The following is an 18,312-nucleotide window of genomic DNA, read 5'->3' on the forward strand; positions in this document are numbered from 1 at the left end:
TTTGGGCAAAGCAGAGAAGAGCCAGCATCTAAGTTTCCAAGTACTTCATAAATAGTAAATACTTGCTAGCATGGCTGTGGGGCAGATTCCCATTCTGCAGGTAAGGAAACTGAAACAAAAACAGGTTTAGCAATTTGCCACAAAGTCAGTGGCAGGGTTCAAATCACAACTTGAACATTACTGGTTTCCAGGCTTGGGGTTAGAAAACCCTGTGAAAACTTAAGTAGAGCATCTTCTGCCACCTAAAGGGTCCATATTTATTTATTTAATTTATATAAGCCCAACAGGAGACTGACACGATCAGCCCATCGGAAACCGACCAGTTGTGTGCATGGCAACACTAGTCTTTTCCTGAAGAATGAGGAATTATAGGGAAATGTGGTCAAATGCGATTAAATACACTGCCCAAAGCAAATGCTACTTCCAAAGGTTTTCGCTTTGGCGCTTTAAATACTGCGGTATTACGCTCCTGCCAAAACCCTGAACCTAAAATGCGTTTTGATTACAGGATGCAAATAAATTAGTGTTGCATCAATCACCTTCATTCCCTAGCACGCTTCACACTGAGCAACTCTTGGAGTGTTTAATCGGAGTGCAGAAAAAAAAAACCAAAAACTTCTATCTGCACAAGAAATAAGAGTGAGCCGATTTAAAGGTGCTCGTCATGAAAGTCTAATGCTATCAAATGGGGTTGGTCCAAAACTTCTAATCAAAACGCGGCGTCGCCCCAACTCCGGAACCAAAACGAAGAGTAATTTCGAGAGTGAGGCATACTCGAACGCTGTCCAAAAAGGACGAGAAGCTTCCCATTTGGTGCACTCTACGTGAATCAAGGGTCTAACCAGAAATTCAAATAGTCTTTAACTTAAAGCAATTTTACTGACCACCAAGGAAAAAGTTTCAGTCAGTTCTTACACTGCTTTCTGCAATACTGTGTCGACTGCTGGGGCATTTTGCATTTCCAATTTTTCCAGAAGGGGTACACTGCTTTCTGCATTTTGCATTTCCAATTTTTCCAGAAGGGGTACACTGCTTTCTGCAATACTGTGTCGACTGCTGGGGCATTTTGCATTTCCAATTTTTCCAGAAGGGGTACACTGCTTTCTGCAATACTGTGTCGACTGCTGGGGCATTTTTCATGTCCAACTTTTCCAGAAGGGGTACACTGCTTTCTGCAATACTGTGTCAACTGCTGGGGCATTTTGCATTTCGCATTTTTCCAGAAGGGGTACACTGCTTTCTGCAATACTGTGTCGACTGCTGGGGCATTTTTCATTTCCAATTTTTCCAGAAGGGGTACACTGCTTTCTGCAATACTGTGTCGACTACTGGGGCACTTTGCATTTAGAATTTCTCCAGAAGGGGTACACTGCTTTCTGCAATACTGTGTCGACTGCTGGGGCATTTTTCATTTCGCATTTTTCCAGAAGGGGTACACTGCTCTCTGCAATACTGTGTCGACTGCTGGGGCATTTTGCATTTCCAATTTTTCCAGAAGGGGTACACTGCTTTCTGCAATACTGTGTCGACTGCTGGGGCATTTTGCATTTTTCCAGAAGCGGTACACTGCTTTCTGCAATACTGTGTCGACTGCTGGGGCATTTTTCATTTTGCATTTTTCCAGAAGGGGTACACTGCTTTCTGCAATACTATGCCGACTGCTGGGGCATTTTTCATTTTGCATTTTTCCAGAAGGGGTACACTGCTTTCTGCAATACTGTGTCGACGGCTGGGCACTTTTCATTTCGCATTTTTCCAGAAGGGGCCAAGAAGTGGGGAGGGAGAGGGAAAGTTTTGCATTTCAAAAGGTGAAAAGAAGTGGGGGTCCGCGTCTCCTTTTCCCACAAACCAGGGGAAAAAGAAGAGCCGCGGCTCTTGAAGAGTCTTTCAGAGCAACCCACTTCGGCTGCCTAGCTGTGCCGGTCGCTTGATAACGATGGCATTTGTTAAGCGCTCACTATGTGCAAAGCACTGGGGTGTCCGATGGCATTTGCTAAGCGCTCACTATGTGCAAAGCACTGGGGTGTCTGATCCGACACCAAATGTGCTGCTGCCAAGTGCCGACCTCACCCTTTGGCTCTTTCAATCAATCAATCAATCAATCAATCAATAGTGTTTCTTGAGCGCTTACTGTGTGCGGAGCACTGTACTAAGCGCTTGGGAAGTCCAAGTTGGCAACATCTAGAGACGGTCCCTACCCAACAGTGGGCTCCCAGTCTAAAAGAGTCAGCCCTCGAAATGCTCTTCCGACGAGGTGGGGTTTGGGGCTTGCCGGCAAACCTTTGCTTTTCATCGCGAACCGGCCTGCCGGGGTTGCTTTGGAGGCTCATTAATAATAATAATAATAATAATAATAATAATGGTATTTGTTAAGCGCTTCCTATGTGCAAAGCACTGTGGTCGAATTTTTCCAGAAGGGGCCAAGAAGTGGGGAGGGAGAGGAAAAGTTTTGCATTTCAAAAGGTGAAAAGAAGTGGGGGTCCGCGTCTCCTTTCTCCCACAAACAAGGGGGAGAAGAACCGGGTGACCAGGCTGTCCCACGTGGGGCTCACAGTCTTCAGCCCCATTTTCCAGATGAGGTCACTGAGGCTCGGAGGAGTTAAGTGACTTGCCCAAGGGCACACAGCAGACATATGGGGGGGGGGGGGGGGATTGGAACCCATGGCCTCTGACTGCCAAGCCCGAGCTCCTTCCACTGAGCCACGCTGCTTCTCTAAAGGGGGGGGGGGGGGCGACATCGGCGGGAATCAATCAATCAATCAATCGGGGCGCTGGGGAAGGGCAAGTGGGCAATAGAGAGAGACGGGAAGGGACAGGGATGGAAACGGTTCTTTTCGGAGTCCCCCTTTTAGACTGTGACCCCACTGGTGGGTAGGGACCGTATATGTGGCCAACTTGGACTTCCCAAGCGCTTAGTCCAGTGCTCTGCACACAGGAAGCGCTCACTAAATTTGATTGATTGTCTATCTGTTGCTGAATTGGCTTTTCCAAGCACTTAGTCCAGTGCTCTGGACACAGAAAGCGCTCAATAAATTTGATTGTCTGTTGCTGAATTGGCCTTTCCAAGCGCTTAGTCCAGTGCTCTGCACACAGGAAGCGCTCAATAAATTTGATTGTTGCTGAACTGGACTTTCCAAGCGCTTAGTCCAGTGCTCCGCACACAGGAAGCGCTCAATAAATTTGATTGTCTGTTGCTGAATTGGCCTTTCCAAGCGCTTAGTCCAGTGCTCTGCACGCGCTCAATAAATTTGATTGATTGTCTATCTGTTGCTGAATTGGCCTTTCCAAGCGCTTAGTCCAGTGCTCCGCACACAGGAAGCGCTCAATAAATTGATTGATTGTATGTTGCTGAATTGGCCTTTCCAAGCGCTTAGTCCAGTGCTCCGCACACAGGAAGCGCTCAATAAATTTGATTGTCTGTTGGTAGATTGGACTTTCCAAGCGCTTAGTCCAGTGCTCTGCACGCGCTCAATAAATTTGATTGATTGTCTATCTGTTGCTGAATTGGCCTTTCCAACCGCTTAGTCCAGTGCTCCGCACACAGGAAGCGCTCAATAAATTTGATTGTCTGTTGCTGAATTGGCCTTTCCAAGCGCTTAGTCCAGTGCTCTGCACGCGCTCAATAAATTTGATTGATTGTCTATCTGTTGCTGAATTGGCCTTTCCAAGCGCTTAGTCCAGTGCTCTGCACACAGGAAGCGCTCACTAATCTGCTGCTGGACTTTCCAAGCGCTTAGTCCAGTGCTCTGCACACAGGAAGCGCTCAATAAATTTGATTGTCTGTTGCTGAACTGGACTTTCCAAGCGCTTAGTCCAGTGCTCTGCACACAGGAAGCGCTCTATAAATTTGATTGATTGTTGCTGAATTGGCCTTTCCAAGCGCTTAGCCCAGTGCTCTGCACACAGGAAGCGCTCAATAAATCTGATTGATTGTCCGTTGCTGAATTGGACTTCCCAAGCGCTTAGTCCAGTGCTCTGCACACAGGAAGCGCTCAATAAATGCGATTGATTGATCGATTGAGGGGCCGACGGCACCCGAGCGAGGGCCCAACGGTCGCCTCCTCACAGCCGGGACCGGGCGCCTCTCCCGCCAAGTGGGGGGGGGGGGGGGGGCCGCGGGCTGAACCGCTTGCTTACGCTCAAAGTCGGAGTCGTCCTCTTCCTCCCCGTTCGACTCGGTCTGCATGGGCTCCTCGGCGCCTTCGAAGTTGACCCCGCGGGCCGCCGCGCCTTTGGGCGGCTCCCGCCCGCGCCCCCCCCTTGAGCCGGCTGAAATACTCCACGGCGAAGTCCACCAGGTCCGGGGGCCGGTGCCTCAGCACCTCCACCGTGTAGCCTTGCAGCAGCTCCGTGAGCCCCGCCGGGATCTCGATGTTGCTCATCTCGGGACCGCAGCCTGGGATCGCCTCACGCCGCGCCGCGCCGCTCCCGGACTGCGACCGCTGTCACACGGGCGGCCCCGGGGAACCGGGGAAGGGCGGGAGGGGGCGGCGCACGCGTACTAGCCCGACCCCATCCGCGGCCGGGACGTGCGCGCCCCCGTGGCCGGCGTGCGCGCGCCCGCCCGCCCGTTGGGGCTCGCGCGCCGCGAGGCGGGCGGGAATTCCCCTGCGGGGCGCGCGCCGCGCGGGAATGTCGCCGGACTTTGGCGGCCGCTCGAGATTCCCCTTCGCCCGGGAATGTCGGGGAGCCCCGCTTTTTCCTCGTGCCTCTGACCTAGTGGAAAGAAGGAGTTGCGGGGCTGGGAGGGCCCCCTCGTCCCCCTCTCCACCTTACCTCCTTCCCTTCCCCACAGCACCTGTGTATATGTATATATGTTTGTATAGATTTATTACTCTATTTATTTATTTATTTTACTTGTACATATCTATTCTATTTATTACCGCTTTTTCCTCGTGCCCCTGACCTAGTCCCCCTCGTCCCCCTCTCCATCCCTCCTTCCCTTCCCCACAGCACCTGTATATATGTTTGTACAGATTTATTACTTTATTTATTTTACTTACACATATCCTATTTATTATTTATTTATTTTACTTGTACATATCTATTCTATTTATTACCGCTTTATCCTCGTGCCTCTGACCTAGCCCCCCTCGTCCCCCTCTCCATCCCCCCCACCTTACCTCCTTCCCTTCCCCACAGCACCTGTATATATGTTTGTACAGATTTATTACTCTATTGATTTATTTATTTCACTTGTACATATCTATTCTATTTATTACCGCTTTTTCCTCGTGCCTCTGACCTAGCCCCCCTCGTCCCCCTCTCCATCCCCCCCACCTTACCTCCTTCCCTTCCCCACAGCACCTGTATATATGTTTGTACAGATTTATTACTCTATTGATTTATTTATTTCACTTGTACATATCTATTCTATTTATTACCGCTTTTTCCTCGTGCCTCTGCCCTAGTCCCCCTCGTCCCCCTCTCCATCCCCCCCACCTTACCTCCTTCCCTTCCCCACAGCACCTGTATATATGTTTGTACAGATTTATTGCTCTATTTATTTATTTATTTATTTTACTTGTACATATCTATTCTATTTATTATTTATTTATTTTGCTTGTACATATCTATTCTATTTATTATTTATTTATTTATTTTACTTGTACATATCTATTCTATTTATTACCGCTTTTTCCTCGTGCCTCTGACCTAGTCCCCCTCGTCCCCCTCTCCATCCCCCCCACCTTACCTCCTTCCCTTCCCCACAGCACCTGTCTATATGGATATATGTTTGTACATATTTATTACTCTATTTTACTTGTACATATCTATTCTATTTATTACCGCTTTTTCCTCGTGCCTCTGACCTAGTCCCCCTCTCCATCCCCCCCACCTTACCTCCTTCCCTTCCCCACAGCGCCTGTATATATGTTTGTACAGATTTATTACTCTATTCATTTTACTTGTACATATCTATTCCATTTATTTTATTTTCCTAGTTTGGTTTTGTTCTCTGTCTCCCACTTTTAGACTGTGAGCCCACTGTTGGGTAGGGACTGTCTCTATATGTTGCCAACTTGTACTTCCCAAGCGCTTAGTCCAGTGCTCTGCACACAGTAAGCGCTCAATAAATACGATTGATTGATTGATTCCACCACTCGCCTGGACCGGGACCCGGAGGGAGTCCATTACCGTCTCTCTGCCTCCGTTTTGCCACCTGTAAAGTGCCCGTCTGCCCTCCCCTTTAGACTGTGGGGTCCGGAGAGTCCACTCGGCACATTGGGAGCAATCAATCATGGCATTTATTAAGCGCTTGCTATGTGCAAAGCGCTGTTCTAAGCACTAGGGAGGTTACAGGGTGATCAGGTGGTCCCACGGGGGGCTCACAGTCTTCATCCCCATTTTCCAGATGAGGGAACTGAGGCCCAGAGAAGTGAAGTGACTTGCCCAGAGTCACCCAGCTGACAAGTGGCAGAGCCGGGGGTTTGAACCCATGACCTCTGACTCCCAAGCCTGGGCTCTTTCCACTGAGCCACACTGCCAAATAATAATAATAATGATGATGATGGCATTTGGTAAGCGCTTACTATGTGCAAAGCACTGTTCTGAGCACTGAAATTCCACTCATCGATAATAACTATTGTTATCCTTATGGATCCAGTGCACAAACTAGAGTGGTGCACAGACTCTTCTGTCAATCAATCAATCGTATTTATTGAGCGCTTACTGTGTGCAGAGCACTGGACTAAGCGCTTGGGAAGTCCAAGTTGGCAACATCTAGAGACGGTCCCTACCCAACAGTGGGCTCACAGTTTAGAAGGGGGAGACAGAGAACAAAACAAAACATATTAACAAAATAAAATAAATAGAATAGATATGTACAAGTAAAATAATAAATAGATAATAGACTGTGAGCCCACTGTTGGGTAAGGACCATCTCTATATGTTGCCAATTTGTACTTCCCAAGCACTTAGTCCAGTGCTCTGCACACAGTAAGCGCTCAATAAATACGATTGAATGAATGAACGGACTCACTCTCCAGAAGCCATCCTGAAGCCATCCTGAAGCCTTCCAACAGATTTTCAAGGCAGCGAAGGCCGTCGCTACGGGGGGCTTCGCAAATGTACCTGAACCAAGACGCTACCGTGGCCTGAAAGTGAAATATCACCTCCATCGTAGTTTTACATTACGTGCTTCCCCCCCCCCGCCCCGCCTTATTCATTCAGTTGTCATACTCCCCACCCGTGACCAGCCTCATCCAGGTGGGGGAATTGCCGTGAGCTGTCAGATCATTAAAATTGGGACTTTCTCAAGAGAATTTAGGACAATCATAATTGCATTTTCATAGTTAATGGAAAGAATCTTTAAGTAACTTCTGGGGTTTGGGGAGACCTCAATTTCCAACTTCTGATTCTGGCTCAGCTAACACCGCAAAAAGATTAACATAGTTTTGGGTAGAACTGTTTGGCTATAAATTAATTATTATTTCACTGGATCAATATTAGCTTTCTGGTGTCAACTTCAAATATGAAGGGCAGCTATATATAGAGAGAGCCAGACTTTTTCAAACATCTTCCCTCTGATAGTTTCGTAGACTGATCATCAAATGAATTGGCCTCTATTTCTGTTCCAGACAGTGGTCGAGGCAAGAAAGAGACCCCTGAATGCAAAAGAAAAAAAAAAACGTTGTAGGTTCACTAAAAAAAAAACCCACCCTTGTTCTCATCATCATGAATCCTTATAGTATAACCCAGAAGCATGGCATGGTAACAGAATACAGCAGACTCTTTATTGTTAGTTTATTTGGATTCAGTGGCACTTGAACCTAACCTGTTATTTTTTTTTTCATTTGACTGATACTTTTTTCAGCACATCCTCGCGGGAGATCATTTCCTTCTGTGTTGTCCCCCTCTCCATCCCCCTCATCTTACCTCCTTCCCTTCCCCACAGCACCTGTATATATGTATATATGTTTGTACATATTTATTACTCTATTTTACCTGTACGTATCTATTCTATTTAGTTTATTTTGTTAGTATGTTTGGTTTTGTTCTCTGTCTCCCCCTTTTAGACTGTGAGCCCACTGTTGGGTAGGGACTGTCTCTATATGTTGCCAACTTGTACTTCCCAAGCGCTTAGTACAGTGCTCTGCACACAGTAAGCGCTCAATAAATACGATTGTTGCGGAAAAAAACACAGTTTTTCTCGGTAAAATTAAACCTAGAGGTTTGTCGTCTAAGATGTTATCCCAGATAGTGGGACAGGCCCAAACTGAATGCTGATAAAATGGGTCCGAGTTCAAGCTAGAGGGCTATTGGTGTTATTTGGGCAGAAGCTCCTTTTTCCTGGATAATTCGGGAATTTCTGTGTAGACGGCAAATCCGTCGGGGTCATCGGCTGCATTTTCAAGTAGTTAAAATACCGTTGGCCTGTGCTGGAAGACCCTGGTGGCCTCTGTTGCCCCCCGGCCCCCCAACGAGTGGGTTTGGGGGGTGGGGGCGGTCTGATACTAGGGGACCAAGGAGGGGCACAGAGTGAGGAGGAAACCAGCCGGCCGGCCACTGAAGAAGACACCGGGGAAATTTCGGGGCCGAGAAGCCCGGCTGCGGCTGCTGGCAACCAAAGAAGACAGCAGGTAGCAGGGGATCTGGATTGGTGCATCCCCTCCTTGGCCCAGTTCCCCACGGGTGGGGGGACCGCCCCACTCTGCTCCCACCAAAACTTCAAGCACGGCTTTCCTGCCTCTAGCCCATTGCTCCCACCTTGCCTCCTGCCTGGAACACCCTCCTTCCGCTTTGCCAAATGGAGTCTCTCCTTTAACGCTCTTTAACAAAGCAACCTCCTCCAAGAGGGCTTCCTTGATTCGTTCCCTCCCACCTCCCTATCCCGGTCACGCCTTCCCGTGAGGCTGCTCAGCCGCCCGTAAATTCCGTTCTGCCATAACACGTGCTTTCACTACGTATTTGGGCTAGGACGTGGTTAGAAAATTAGGGACTAGAAGCCTGTTTGGATTCGGCAGGCCACAGCGTCATAAAAGTGTGTCCACAGGCACGCGGCATCGGACGTGGGGAGTACAAGTTTTCTTTAATGTGAGATTTTGCAAAACAAACTCCATGTTATAGGAGAACTGGATGCAGTTATTTGCATACGTGTTCGTTCACACAGCTCTCATTTACATGTATTTTTCTCAACTGTCATATATTCGTCCATTGTGATCTATTCTTTCCCCAGTTGGACTTCAAGCTCCTTAAGGGCAGGGGCCGTGTCTTTTATTTTTTTGGAGTGATCCCTAGACATTTAGGGCAGTCCGCTGGCCAGACTAGGCACCTAATTAATACTATTGATACTGAAATAGAAGGTCATCGCGGTAATCCAGTCTGCAAATTATGCAGGGATCATAGGTCTGGAAGATTGTAGTTCCCTAGCCTGGAATTCCCTCCCCCTACTTATATGCCACACCACCACCCTCTCCACCTTCAAAGCATTATTAAAGTCACATCTCCAAGAGGCCCACCCCGATTAAGCCCTCTTTTCCCTGGCTCGCTCTCAGAGGAGCAGCATGGCTCAGTGGAAAGAGCATGGGCTTTGGAGTCAGAGGTCATGGGTTCGAATCCCGACTCCCCCACATGTCTGCTGTGTGACCTTGGGCAAGTCACTTAACTTCTCTGAGCCTCAGTTACCTCATCTGTAAAATGGGGGTTAAGACTGTGAGCCCCACATGGGACAACTTGATCACCTTGTAACCCCTCCAGCGCTTAGAACAGTGCTCTGCACGTAGTAAGCGCTTAACAAATGCCATTATTATTATTACAATCTATGCATTTGGATCTGTGACCTTTGGACATCTGCTATTCACCCCACCCCCAACCCCCACAGCACTTATGTACGTATCTTTTAATTATGTTATAGATTACTTCTTTATTCGTATTAATGTCTGTCTCCCCCTCTAGACCGTAAGCTCTTTATGGACAGGGAAGGGGTCTGCTAAGTCCCTGGTATTATACTCTCTTGAGCACTTAGTACAGTGCCCTGCACCTAGTAAGCGCTCAATAAATGCCATCGATCGATTTCATTTCCCAAGGAGGACACTGGTGGCAGTGGGAACAGGTTCCCGGGCTCCCAAGGGAACACCCAGAATCAACCCAGTTCTTCCTGGCGACCGAGGGGTCTCCCGCGGATCCGAGTGAAGAACGCCCGGGAAGCCTTGTGGTGACCCCAGACTCATGAAGGGCCAGTGGAGCCTTATCAACCAAAAGAATGGAGTGAGTTGAACGACTCGTGAACTGAGTCGTCCAGGAGCCTTACCCTCCCCTTTAATTCTTCCCCTGGCTTTGTGGACCGTAAGCTCGTTATGGGCGGGGAACGTATTCGCTAATTCTGTTGTACTGTACTTCCAAGTGCTTAGTACAGTGCTCTGCACATAGGAATCGCTCAATAAATACCATCGATTGATCGACATTGTAAAGCGCAGCCGCTCTATTAGTGTCCTGGCAGAGCGTGAAGGCATCCCAAACGAAGGACAGTCTTTTGTGGTGAAGTGGTTCCAAACTGTTTCTTTCTGTGCTCGTCACTAAAATGGAAGGGGAGGCAGCATGGCCTAGTGAAAAGAGCCTGGAATTGGGAGACAGAAGACACAGGCCGTCCACGTGACCATAGGCAAGTCGCTTCACTTCTCGGGGCCTCAGTTTCCTCATCTACAAAATGGGGTGTAGATACCTTGCTCCTCCTAACTCTCAGATTGTGTGCCCTTGTGTGAGCCAGGGTCTGGATCTGGTCTGATTAGCTTCAAACTGGCCCAGAGCTTAGCACATACTAAATGCTTAAATCAATACCACAGTCATGATTGTTATTGGCATTAGCAGACTGGATTACCTCAATGACCTTCTATTTCAGTATCGATAGTATTAATTAGGTGCCTAGTCTGGCCAGCGGACTGCCCTAGATGTCTAGGGATCACGCCAAAAAAATAAAAGACATGGCCCCTGCCCTAAAGGAGCTTGAAGTCCAACTGGGGAAAGAATAGATCACAATGGACGAATATCCGACAGTTGAGAAAAATACATGTAAATGAGAGCTGCTAATATTAGCATATCCAAATATGCTTTTTAAAAGTATTAAATGGAAGAGTGAAGCACAGACCCTCACTCACTTTCCAGGTCAGAAGGAGGTCCCATATTAGCCAGAGGTCTGCTTGCTCTCTAAGAAAGTGGCCGATATGTTGAGATTTCCTTCGGAGATAAAACTTTCCTGCCTAAGTTTGCCAGAAAAAGGTCTTCCCGGACCCAGGCAGTACCTGAAAGTCTTAGGAGCGACCGTGAGCAGCCTGGTCTCATAGAACCCAAGCCCGGGACCTGGGTTCTAATCCTGGCTCTGCCGCGGGTCTGCCGTGTGACCTTGGGCAAGTCACTTCATTTCTCTGTACCTCGGTGACCTCGTGTGTAAAATGGGAATGACGACTGTGAGCCCCATGTGGGACTGTGTCCAGTGTGATTAGCTTGTATCTACCCCAGCGCTTAGTACAGTGCCTGGCACATAGTAAGCACTTAACAGATACCATTAAAAAGGAGAGAGGGAGAGAGAGAGAGGGAGGCTATCCAGTTGGGAACCTCAGTGACAAAGAGCAAATATGCCTCTAGGTCAGAGGCAGCCAAAATTACTTGACTGATGTCTCCAGATGTAGGTCCTTTTTACAGTATGTGTGTTATAGGGCATTCATCTTATTGCATAAGCAGCCACATACAGCACTCTATCTATTAATATACCTCCCGGGCCCTGGCTTATACACAAGTGCTGATTTCCTTCTGCATGGTGTAGCAACCGCATGCCCCTAAGAGGCAAAGCCTTTGGTGAACTCTAGTCTTGGTTGGAGGTCACATAAATTTGTCCAACTTCACTAAAAAGGAAAGAAATAATTCCAAGGTGATGCCATAGAATATTTAGCCAGTGTAAATGTTCGGAAGGGAGGCGGGGGTGGGGGGGAGGGTTTCAACTTCTTTTTCTGTTGTCGCAACGGGAAGGAATTAACATCTATTTTAATGATCTGCTTTGATAATAAATCCCAAGACCCTCTAGGCTTTTGATGAAGTGTCAGATATTATTTCATTTGTTCTCTTGCCAAAGGTGCAGTGATGTATCCATCTGGCACACTCTCTCTTCCCTTCTACTCCCTCAGTCTCTCCCACATAAACAGATTGCTCCTCCCTGTTGTTCAGGCTTGAGGGCACCGAACTCTCTATAGTAAACTGGTTTTATACACCTTTTTGACGACTTCATTTCCTATAGCCTCTGAAAGGTCATTTTTAAATGGTCTGGTATTGAATACAATCCCAACAGGTAACTGCTACGTCAGTGGCGAATGCCCCGGGATTGCTGGAAATGTGCTGCCAAAGCAACAAAGCTATAAAATTATTTTCCAAATTACAAGTCATCGAAATGTATAAACATTCCAAAGCGGAATGGCGTAGCGGATAGAGCCCGGGAGAGGGAAGGTCGTGGGTTCTAAACCCGGCTCCGCCACTTGCCCACTGTATGGCCTTGGGTAAGTCACTTCACTTCTCTGTGCCTCAGTTACCTCACCTGTAAAATGGGGATTAAGACTGTGAGCCTCATGCGGGACAAGGATTGTATCCAACCCAATTTGCTTGTCTCCACCCCAGAGCCGAGTACTGTGCCTGGCACATAGTAAGCGCTTAACAATTACCACAATTATTATTATTCTCACTCTATTTGACATTGAGCAGCACTGGGGGTTTGGGGGCGTGAGGCTCAGAAAAGAGGTCCTACAGCTGAACCAGCAGCATGATGTGGCTAAAAAAAAATCCCAACTGTACCCATAGGCACAGGAACGGGTCAGCGACTTAGTCACTCCTAGGTTCAGATGTTTAATTACAGCATCGATCCCGATCCTTTCTCTTGTCATTCTGTCATGTTCACGCGCCTAGAAATTCTCTCGTCCATTCGGTTTGGGTTTCGCAATCCATGTTGCACAATTCCCCGGGATGAAGTTGGTTGATGAATCCATGCTGGTCTAAGGAGCCCGTGACGTGGAGGCAAAGGGGTGGAAGCTGAGGTGGGGGGAGAAATGGACAGAGAGAGGCGGCCCACGGGAGGGAAGGGGAGGCCGGCCCCTAGGGCCTTGAGAGCCCCAACCTTGAAGAGCTTAATTCTGTCAGACTCTCTTCAAGCCCCCTGCTCCTTTTCTCAGAAGCACCCCGGGGTGGGGTGCGCGCGTGCTGGGGGAGGGCGACGGACGGTTCCCCTCCCAGCCCTTCAGCCACCTCTTATCCCAGGAGCTTGGCGGGGAGCGGCAGGGTGGATATGGATTAGTCAGAAATTCCCGACGACCGGCCAACATTTGCGCCGCATTACATATAAGATGAAATGCAGTTAAGGATAAGTAAATACGGCAAAGAAACCGTTCGTGCCTCCTGAGAAGGTGTCCTTATACGAGGCTATAAAATTTAGCACGGTTCTCTGCACATACTGCTATGGGTTCCGGGCAAAATAATGACCAGTCTCGGAAAATCATTTCATCCCTACCATGCCTGGGGGGCTGATTCCTTCGTCAGATTGATCTTCTGTGATGTTTAGTCATAAAAGAATTGCTTGTGCTTCTTCCATCAACCTGATACCAAAAGGATTTCTTTCACCATGTGTCTCTGCCTATCATTGATTATGAAAGGCCAGCGTGGGGTTAAGCAAGAGGCCACACCACATGGTGAAGCTTATATTTCTAATAAGCTTTCTCGACTCCTATATCGTTCTGTACATCGGTGCCAGGAATTTCGAAGTTGCTACTAGGAGACAAAATAAGGTGAACTAGAACAAAACAAGACCCTGACCAAAGAGCAGCAAACTCCAAGAGAGGCTCTGTTGTGAAAGAGCAACTATTTCAGTTCTCCATTTTCAAAAGAAAGCGAGGAGCCTGAAGCTCTCCCTGCCGTCATTTCTAGGTGAAATTCTTAACTAAGTTCCTAGTATTTGCTTTGTCAAATTTGCATCCAGGAGTACATTCGGCTTTTTAGCGTATAAAGGCTGCCCCTTTTTTCGCCATAAAAAGAAGGAAAGTATTACCTGTAAATAGTACAGGGGATTTATAGAGCTCTGTTTTGATAGCAGGCTACTGTTTACATGTCCGAGTGTACAGGATAAACTTTGGCTAGAAAAAGAGATCATACAGAAGGGGAGGAGAACAACACTGGTTCACTGTTCAGTCTCTCAAGGTCAGTAAATCTCAGAGCAAGCTCTCAAGGCCTTCTGAAGCATTTCATGGGTTCATTTTGCACCTCCCTCCTTTTTGGATCTAGCACATGGGTGACTGAGAGCAAAACTGTGCAAGTGCTTTGTCCACAATGGGCGATTTGGGACGTTTTGCATTTATTCGGTCCTAGTCTTCGTCCCTCTATATTTATAACTCAAAGCAACCTGTTTTGAAATGTCATTTGTTACTATGTGTCAGGCACTATACTAAGCTCTACAAGCTAATCAGGCTGGATTCCGTCCCTGTCCCGCATGGGGCTCCCGGTGTTAATCCCCGTTTTTCAGATGAGGTGACTGAGGCACAGAGAGGTTGAGTGACTTGCCCATGGTCACACAGCAGACAAGTGGCGGAGCCCGGGTCCCCTGACTCACAGATCCGCTCTCTTTCTATTAGGCCACGTAGAGGAGAAGTCCTGCCTCCAAAGTGTGGTAATGCGAGTTGAGACCTCAACTCTTCTTCACCACCACCACCACCCCCCGGACACCGCACCAGATCACCGCCCGACCCCACCGAGGAGAGGTCCAGTAGGGAAGCCCCCTGTTCTACGGGCCAAAGCCCCAGCAACTGGGTAAGAAAGATGAGGCTGATTAGGCCCCCGCCCCTACAAGCCTATTATTTTCTAAACTCAGCAGCCAAACTGGGGATGGAACCAAATGCAGCTCTAACGAGCCAGTGACCAGTGCTGACGCATGTGCTTACAGCTGGGATTCCTCAATCCCGTCTCGCTGAATACAGCCTCAAAACCCATGTACAGGCTCAAAGCACCTCCTTCCCCAGTGCCATTTGTTGGCAAATAGTGTAAACGTTCAAAAATAGTCTATTTCCTCACTAGTAATTGGAGGAAAAAAAAAAGCCAGGTACAGGGTAGGGTCTTTTTAGTTTCACAACTCGTTACTAGCAAACACAGAGAAATCACTGCTGACAAGATTCCAGATTCCCAAATTCACTCCCCCAGTGGCAAGTGGATTTCTGAAGCCCCCAAAGAGGGTTCAGTTCAAATAGATAAAGAGGACTTTGGAAAGCCGTATATTTTCCCTGAAACCCTTGCCAGTATCTTTCTTTTATTTATTGCATTTCCTGACCTCCTTTGTGCAAAGCTCCGTACTAAGCGCTGGGGAAATTATTCAGACCTGGTCTCCCTCCCTCCTCCCCCTCGCAGCCCACAAGGTCATGATCTGAAAGGGGGACAAGGAGGGGAGGGGAGCTGGCAACAGCCACACAAGGGAAAAAACTGAATTTTGCAGCAAAAACAAATGATTTCGAGATTCATTATTATTAACTAAATGTTGATACTAGAGAGAGAACAGTAAAAGGCCAAACAGAGGCTTTTAGGTACAGGAGGAATAAAATAGAAGGTTTGGGAGAAGGAAACCCTTGAGTCCCTCAGACAGACTTGGAAGATTCTGTGGGAAAATGTAATTAGACTTTATGGACTAATCACTTGGGGCCAGATTCTCATCCTATGTAACTCGAGGGGTGAGCATTTCAGTCTGGCTCCCATGCTATTACAAGGGATTAGAATACAGCTCTCACCCTACGTAACTTATTAAATCAAAACAGGTCTGGGCTATTATAACAGTGAAATGGAGACTGACAGCATTTTTACATTTTCCTTTAACATATTTAGAAGTTAGGTCAAGCGTGCACCAGTCCTTGGCTGAAGTCCCATTTGCAGCCCACAGAAAATACCAGGAGCTGATTTTAAAATGGCTTCAAAAATGAGGACGGCAGCAGTCGGGTGGGGGCAAAAAAAACCAAAGGGAAGAGGAGACTGGTAATGGTAATTCTGTAACTAGACCCCCCCACCCCCCCGGCTTCAGCTCTGCGTCCGTAGCCACCCACTGCACTCTGGTCCCAGTTGCCCGCACACTCAATCAGCCAAGTTTTACCGCCAAACCAGAGAGGAGTTTTCATCTAGTGTGTCTCACCTCTTCAACTTTTAGAGGCAGATGACGGAGGAAGGCAAGGAAGCTTCAACCCAAGGATTGAGCCTGCAAAAATTAGAGAAAGAAAGCAATCAGTCAGTGATATTTACTGAGTGCTTCCTAGGTGCAGTGCACTGTAATAATTGTGGTAAAGAGAAGCAGCATGGATTAGTGGATAGAGCATGGGCCTGGGACGGAGAGCAGAAAAAGGGCTGGGGCTGGTGGGGGGGCACCCAGCTGGCCAGCGGATTCCCTGTGGAAATCCTGTCTCCCGTCCTCCCCGGCGGGAGCTGGGAAGGGCAAGAGCGGCTATCGTTAGGAATATGTGGACGGTGCACATGGGATGCAAATACAGTGCGAGAAGACTGCTGGGCACGGGACCCGGCACCTAGCTGGGGAAAAACGTATTTGACCAGATTGTGCTTCTGGATGGCTCTCAGTGGGGGTGGGAGCTTGGGGGGGGCAGTTATAATAGCAGTTACAGCAGGGGGGCAGTTATAATAATAGCATTTTTTAAGTGCTTACTATGTGCAAAGCACTGTTCTAAGCGCTGGGGAGGCTAACAGGGTGATCGGGTTGTCCCACGGGGGGCTTACAGTCTTCATCCCCGTTTTGCAGATGAGGTAACTGAGGCCCAGAGAAGTTAAGTGACTTGCCTAAAGTCACACAGCTGATAAGCGGTGGAGCCGGGATTTGAAGCCATGACCTCTGACTCCAAAGCCCAGGCTCTTTCCACTGAGTGACTTTGGAGAAGTCACTTGGCCTCTCTGTGCCTCAGTTACCTCATCTGTAAAATGGGTATATATGTATATATGTTTGTACGTATTTATTACTGTATTTTATTTGTACATATTCATTCTATTTATTTTATTTTGTTAATATGTTTTGTTTTGTTCTCTGTCTCCCCCTTCTAGATTGTGAGCCCACTGTTGGGTAGGGACTGTCTCTATATGTTGCCAACTTGTATTTCCCAAGCGCTTAGTACAGTGCTCTGCACACAGTAAGCGCTCAATAAATAGGATTGAATGAGTGAATGAATGGGGGGCAGCTATTTGCTTGGTTTCCATTGCCGAGGCCGGGGTTGGGGGGTCCCCCCTCTTAGCCCAAGACCCTTAAAGCCCCTGCATTAACCCAGCCCTGACTGTGAGGAGCTTGAGGCGGGGAAGGGGGGCAGCGGAGCCACGTTATTATTATTATTATTATTGTGGTATTTGTTAAGCGCCTACTATGTGCCAAGGACTGTAGTAAGTGCTGGGTGGATACAAGCAAATCGGGTTGGACACGGTCCCCGTCCCTCTTGAGGCTCACTGTATTACTCCCCATCTTACAGATGGGGTAACTGAGGCCCAGAGAGGTTTGCAAGGACCCGGCCGCGTTGAGGCCGGAGGAGTGGGGAGGACTCGGGCACCTGGCCAGGCGGCTCCTTTTTGTCTTTGCTGAAAGGAGTCGTGCGGTCCGGTGGCATGACGCGCAGCGCACGACGCGCCGTCTCCCATTAGGATGTCGTGCAGCAAACGGGGGACCCCATAAAATCAAAGAGCCCCGGGACCGCAGGTGGAGTCATGTGGCCTTGGCTCAATAATCTTGCGGCAACCACCCCCTTGACAGAGCGCCCCGAGGTAGCTACCTCAGTCACCGTCTAAAGCCGGCCCTGCATGTTACTTTGGGCATTCGGCTCTATGTGCCGAGCACTGTGGACGGTACATCATAATCAGCTCAGACCCGGGTTCTGTCCCCCCCAGGGCTCAGTCTGAGAGAGGGAGAATAGGTATTTTCATCCCCATTTTGCAGATGAGGAACCCGAGGCACAGCAAAAAAAATCAAGTGACTTTCCCAAGGCCAGGGGCAGGATTAGAACCCAGGTCTCCTGGCGTCTAGGTCCGTGGTCCTTCCATCTGGCCACCCTAGAGAAGCAGCGTGGCCTAGTGGAAAGAGCAGCCTGGGAGTCAGAGGACCTGGCTTCTAATCCTGGCTCTGCTTGTGTGACCTTGGACAAGTCACTTCACTTCTCTTTGTCTCAGTTGCCTCCATCTGCATAATGGGGATTCACTACCTGTTCTCCCTCCTACTTAAATGATGATAATAATAATGATGATGATGGCATTTGTTAAGCACTTACTATGTGCCAAGCACTGTTCTAAGCGCTGGGGTAGATACAATCAGTCAATCAATCGTATTTA

At 48.2% G+C, this 18,312-nt stretch overlaps 1 protein-coding gene across 1 annotated transcript in view; it reads right to left on the reverse strand.

Annotated features, from left to right (window-relative positions):
- PRKAR2A (protein kinase cAMP-dependent type II regulatory subunit alpha) overlaps positions 1–4,415 on the reverse strand; it is a 163,607-nt gene extending 159,192 nt beyond the window's left edge. The window contains 2 exon segments of the mRNA XM_038772105.1: positions 4,138–4,259; positions 4,261–4,415. Of these exon segments, the coding sequence (XP_038628033.1) occupies positions 4,138–4,259; positions 4,261–4,382 (244 nt within the window). The 5' untranslated portion in view covers positions 4,383–4,415.
- Positions 4,416–18,312: the final 13,897 nt, after the last annotated feature.

The sequence above is a fragment of the Tachyglossus aculeatus genome, chromosome X1 (assembly GCF_015852505.1).
Source record: "Tachyglossus aculeatus isolate mTacAcu1 chromosome X1, mTacAcu1.pri, whole genome shotgun sequence".
In the NCBI taxonomy this organism is placed as follows: Eukaryota; Metazoa; Chordata; class Mammalia; order Monotremata; family Tachyglossidae; genus Tachyglossus; species Tachyglossus aculeatus.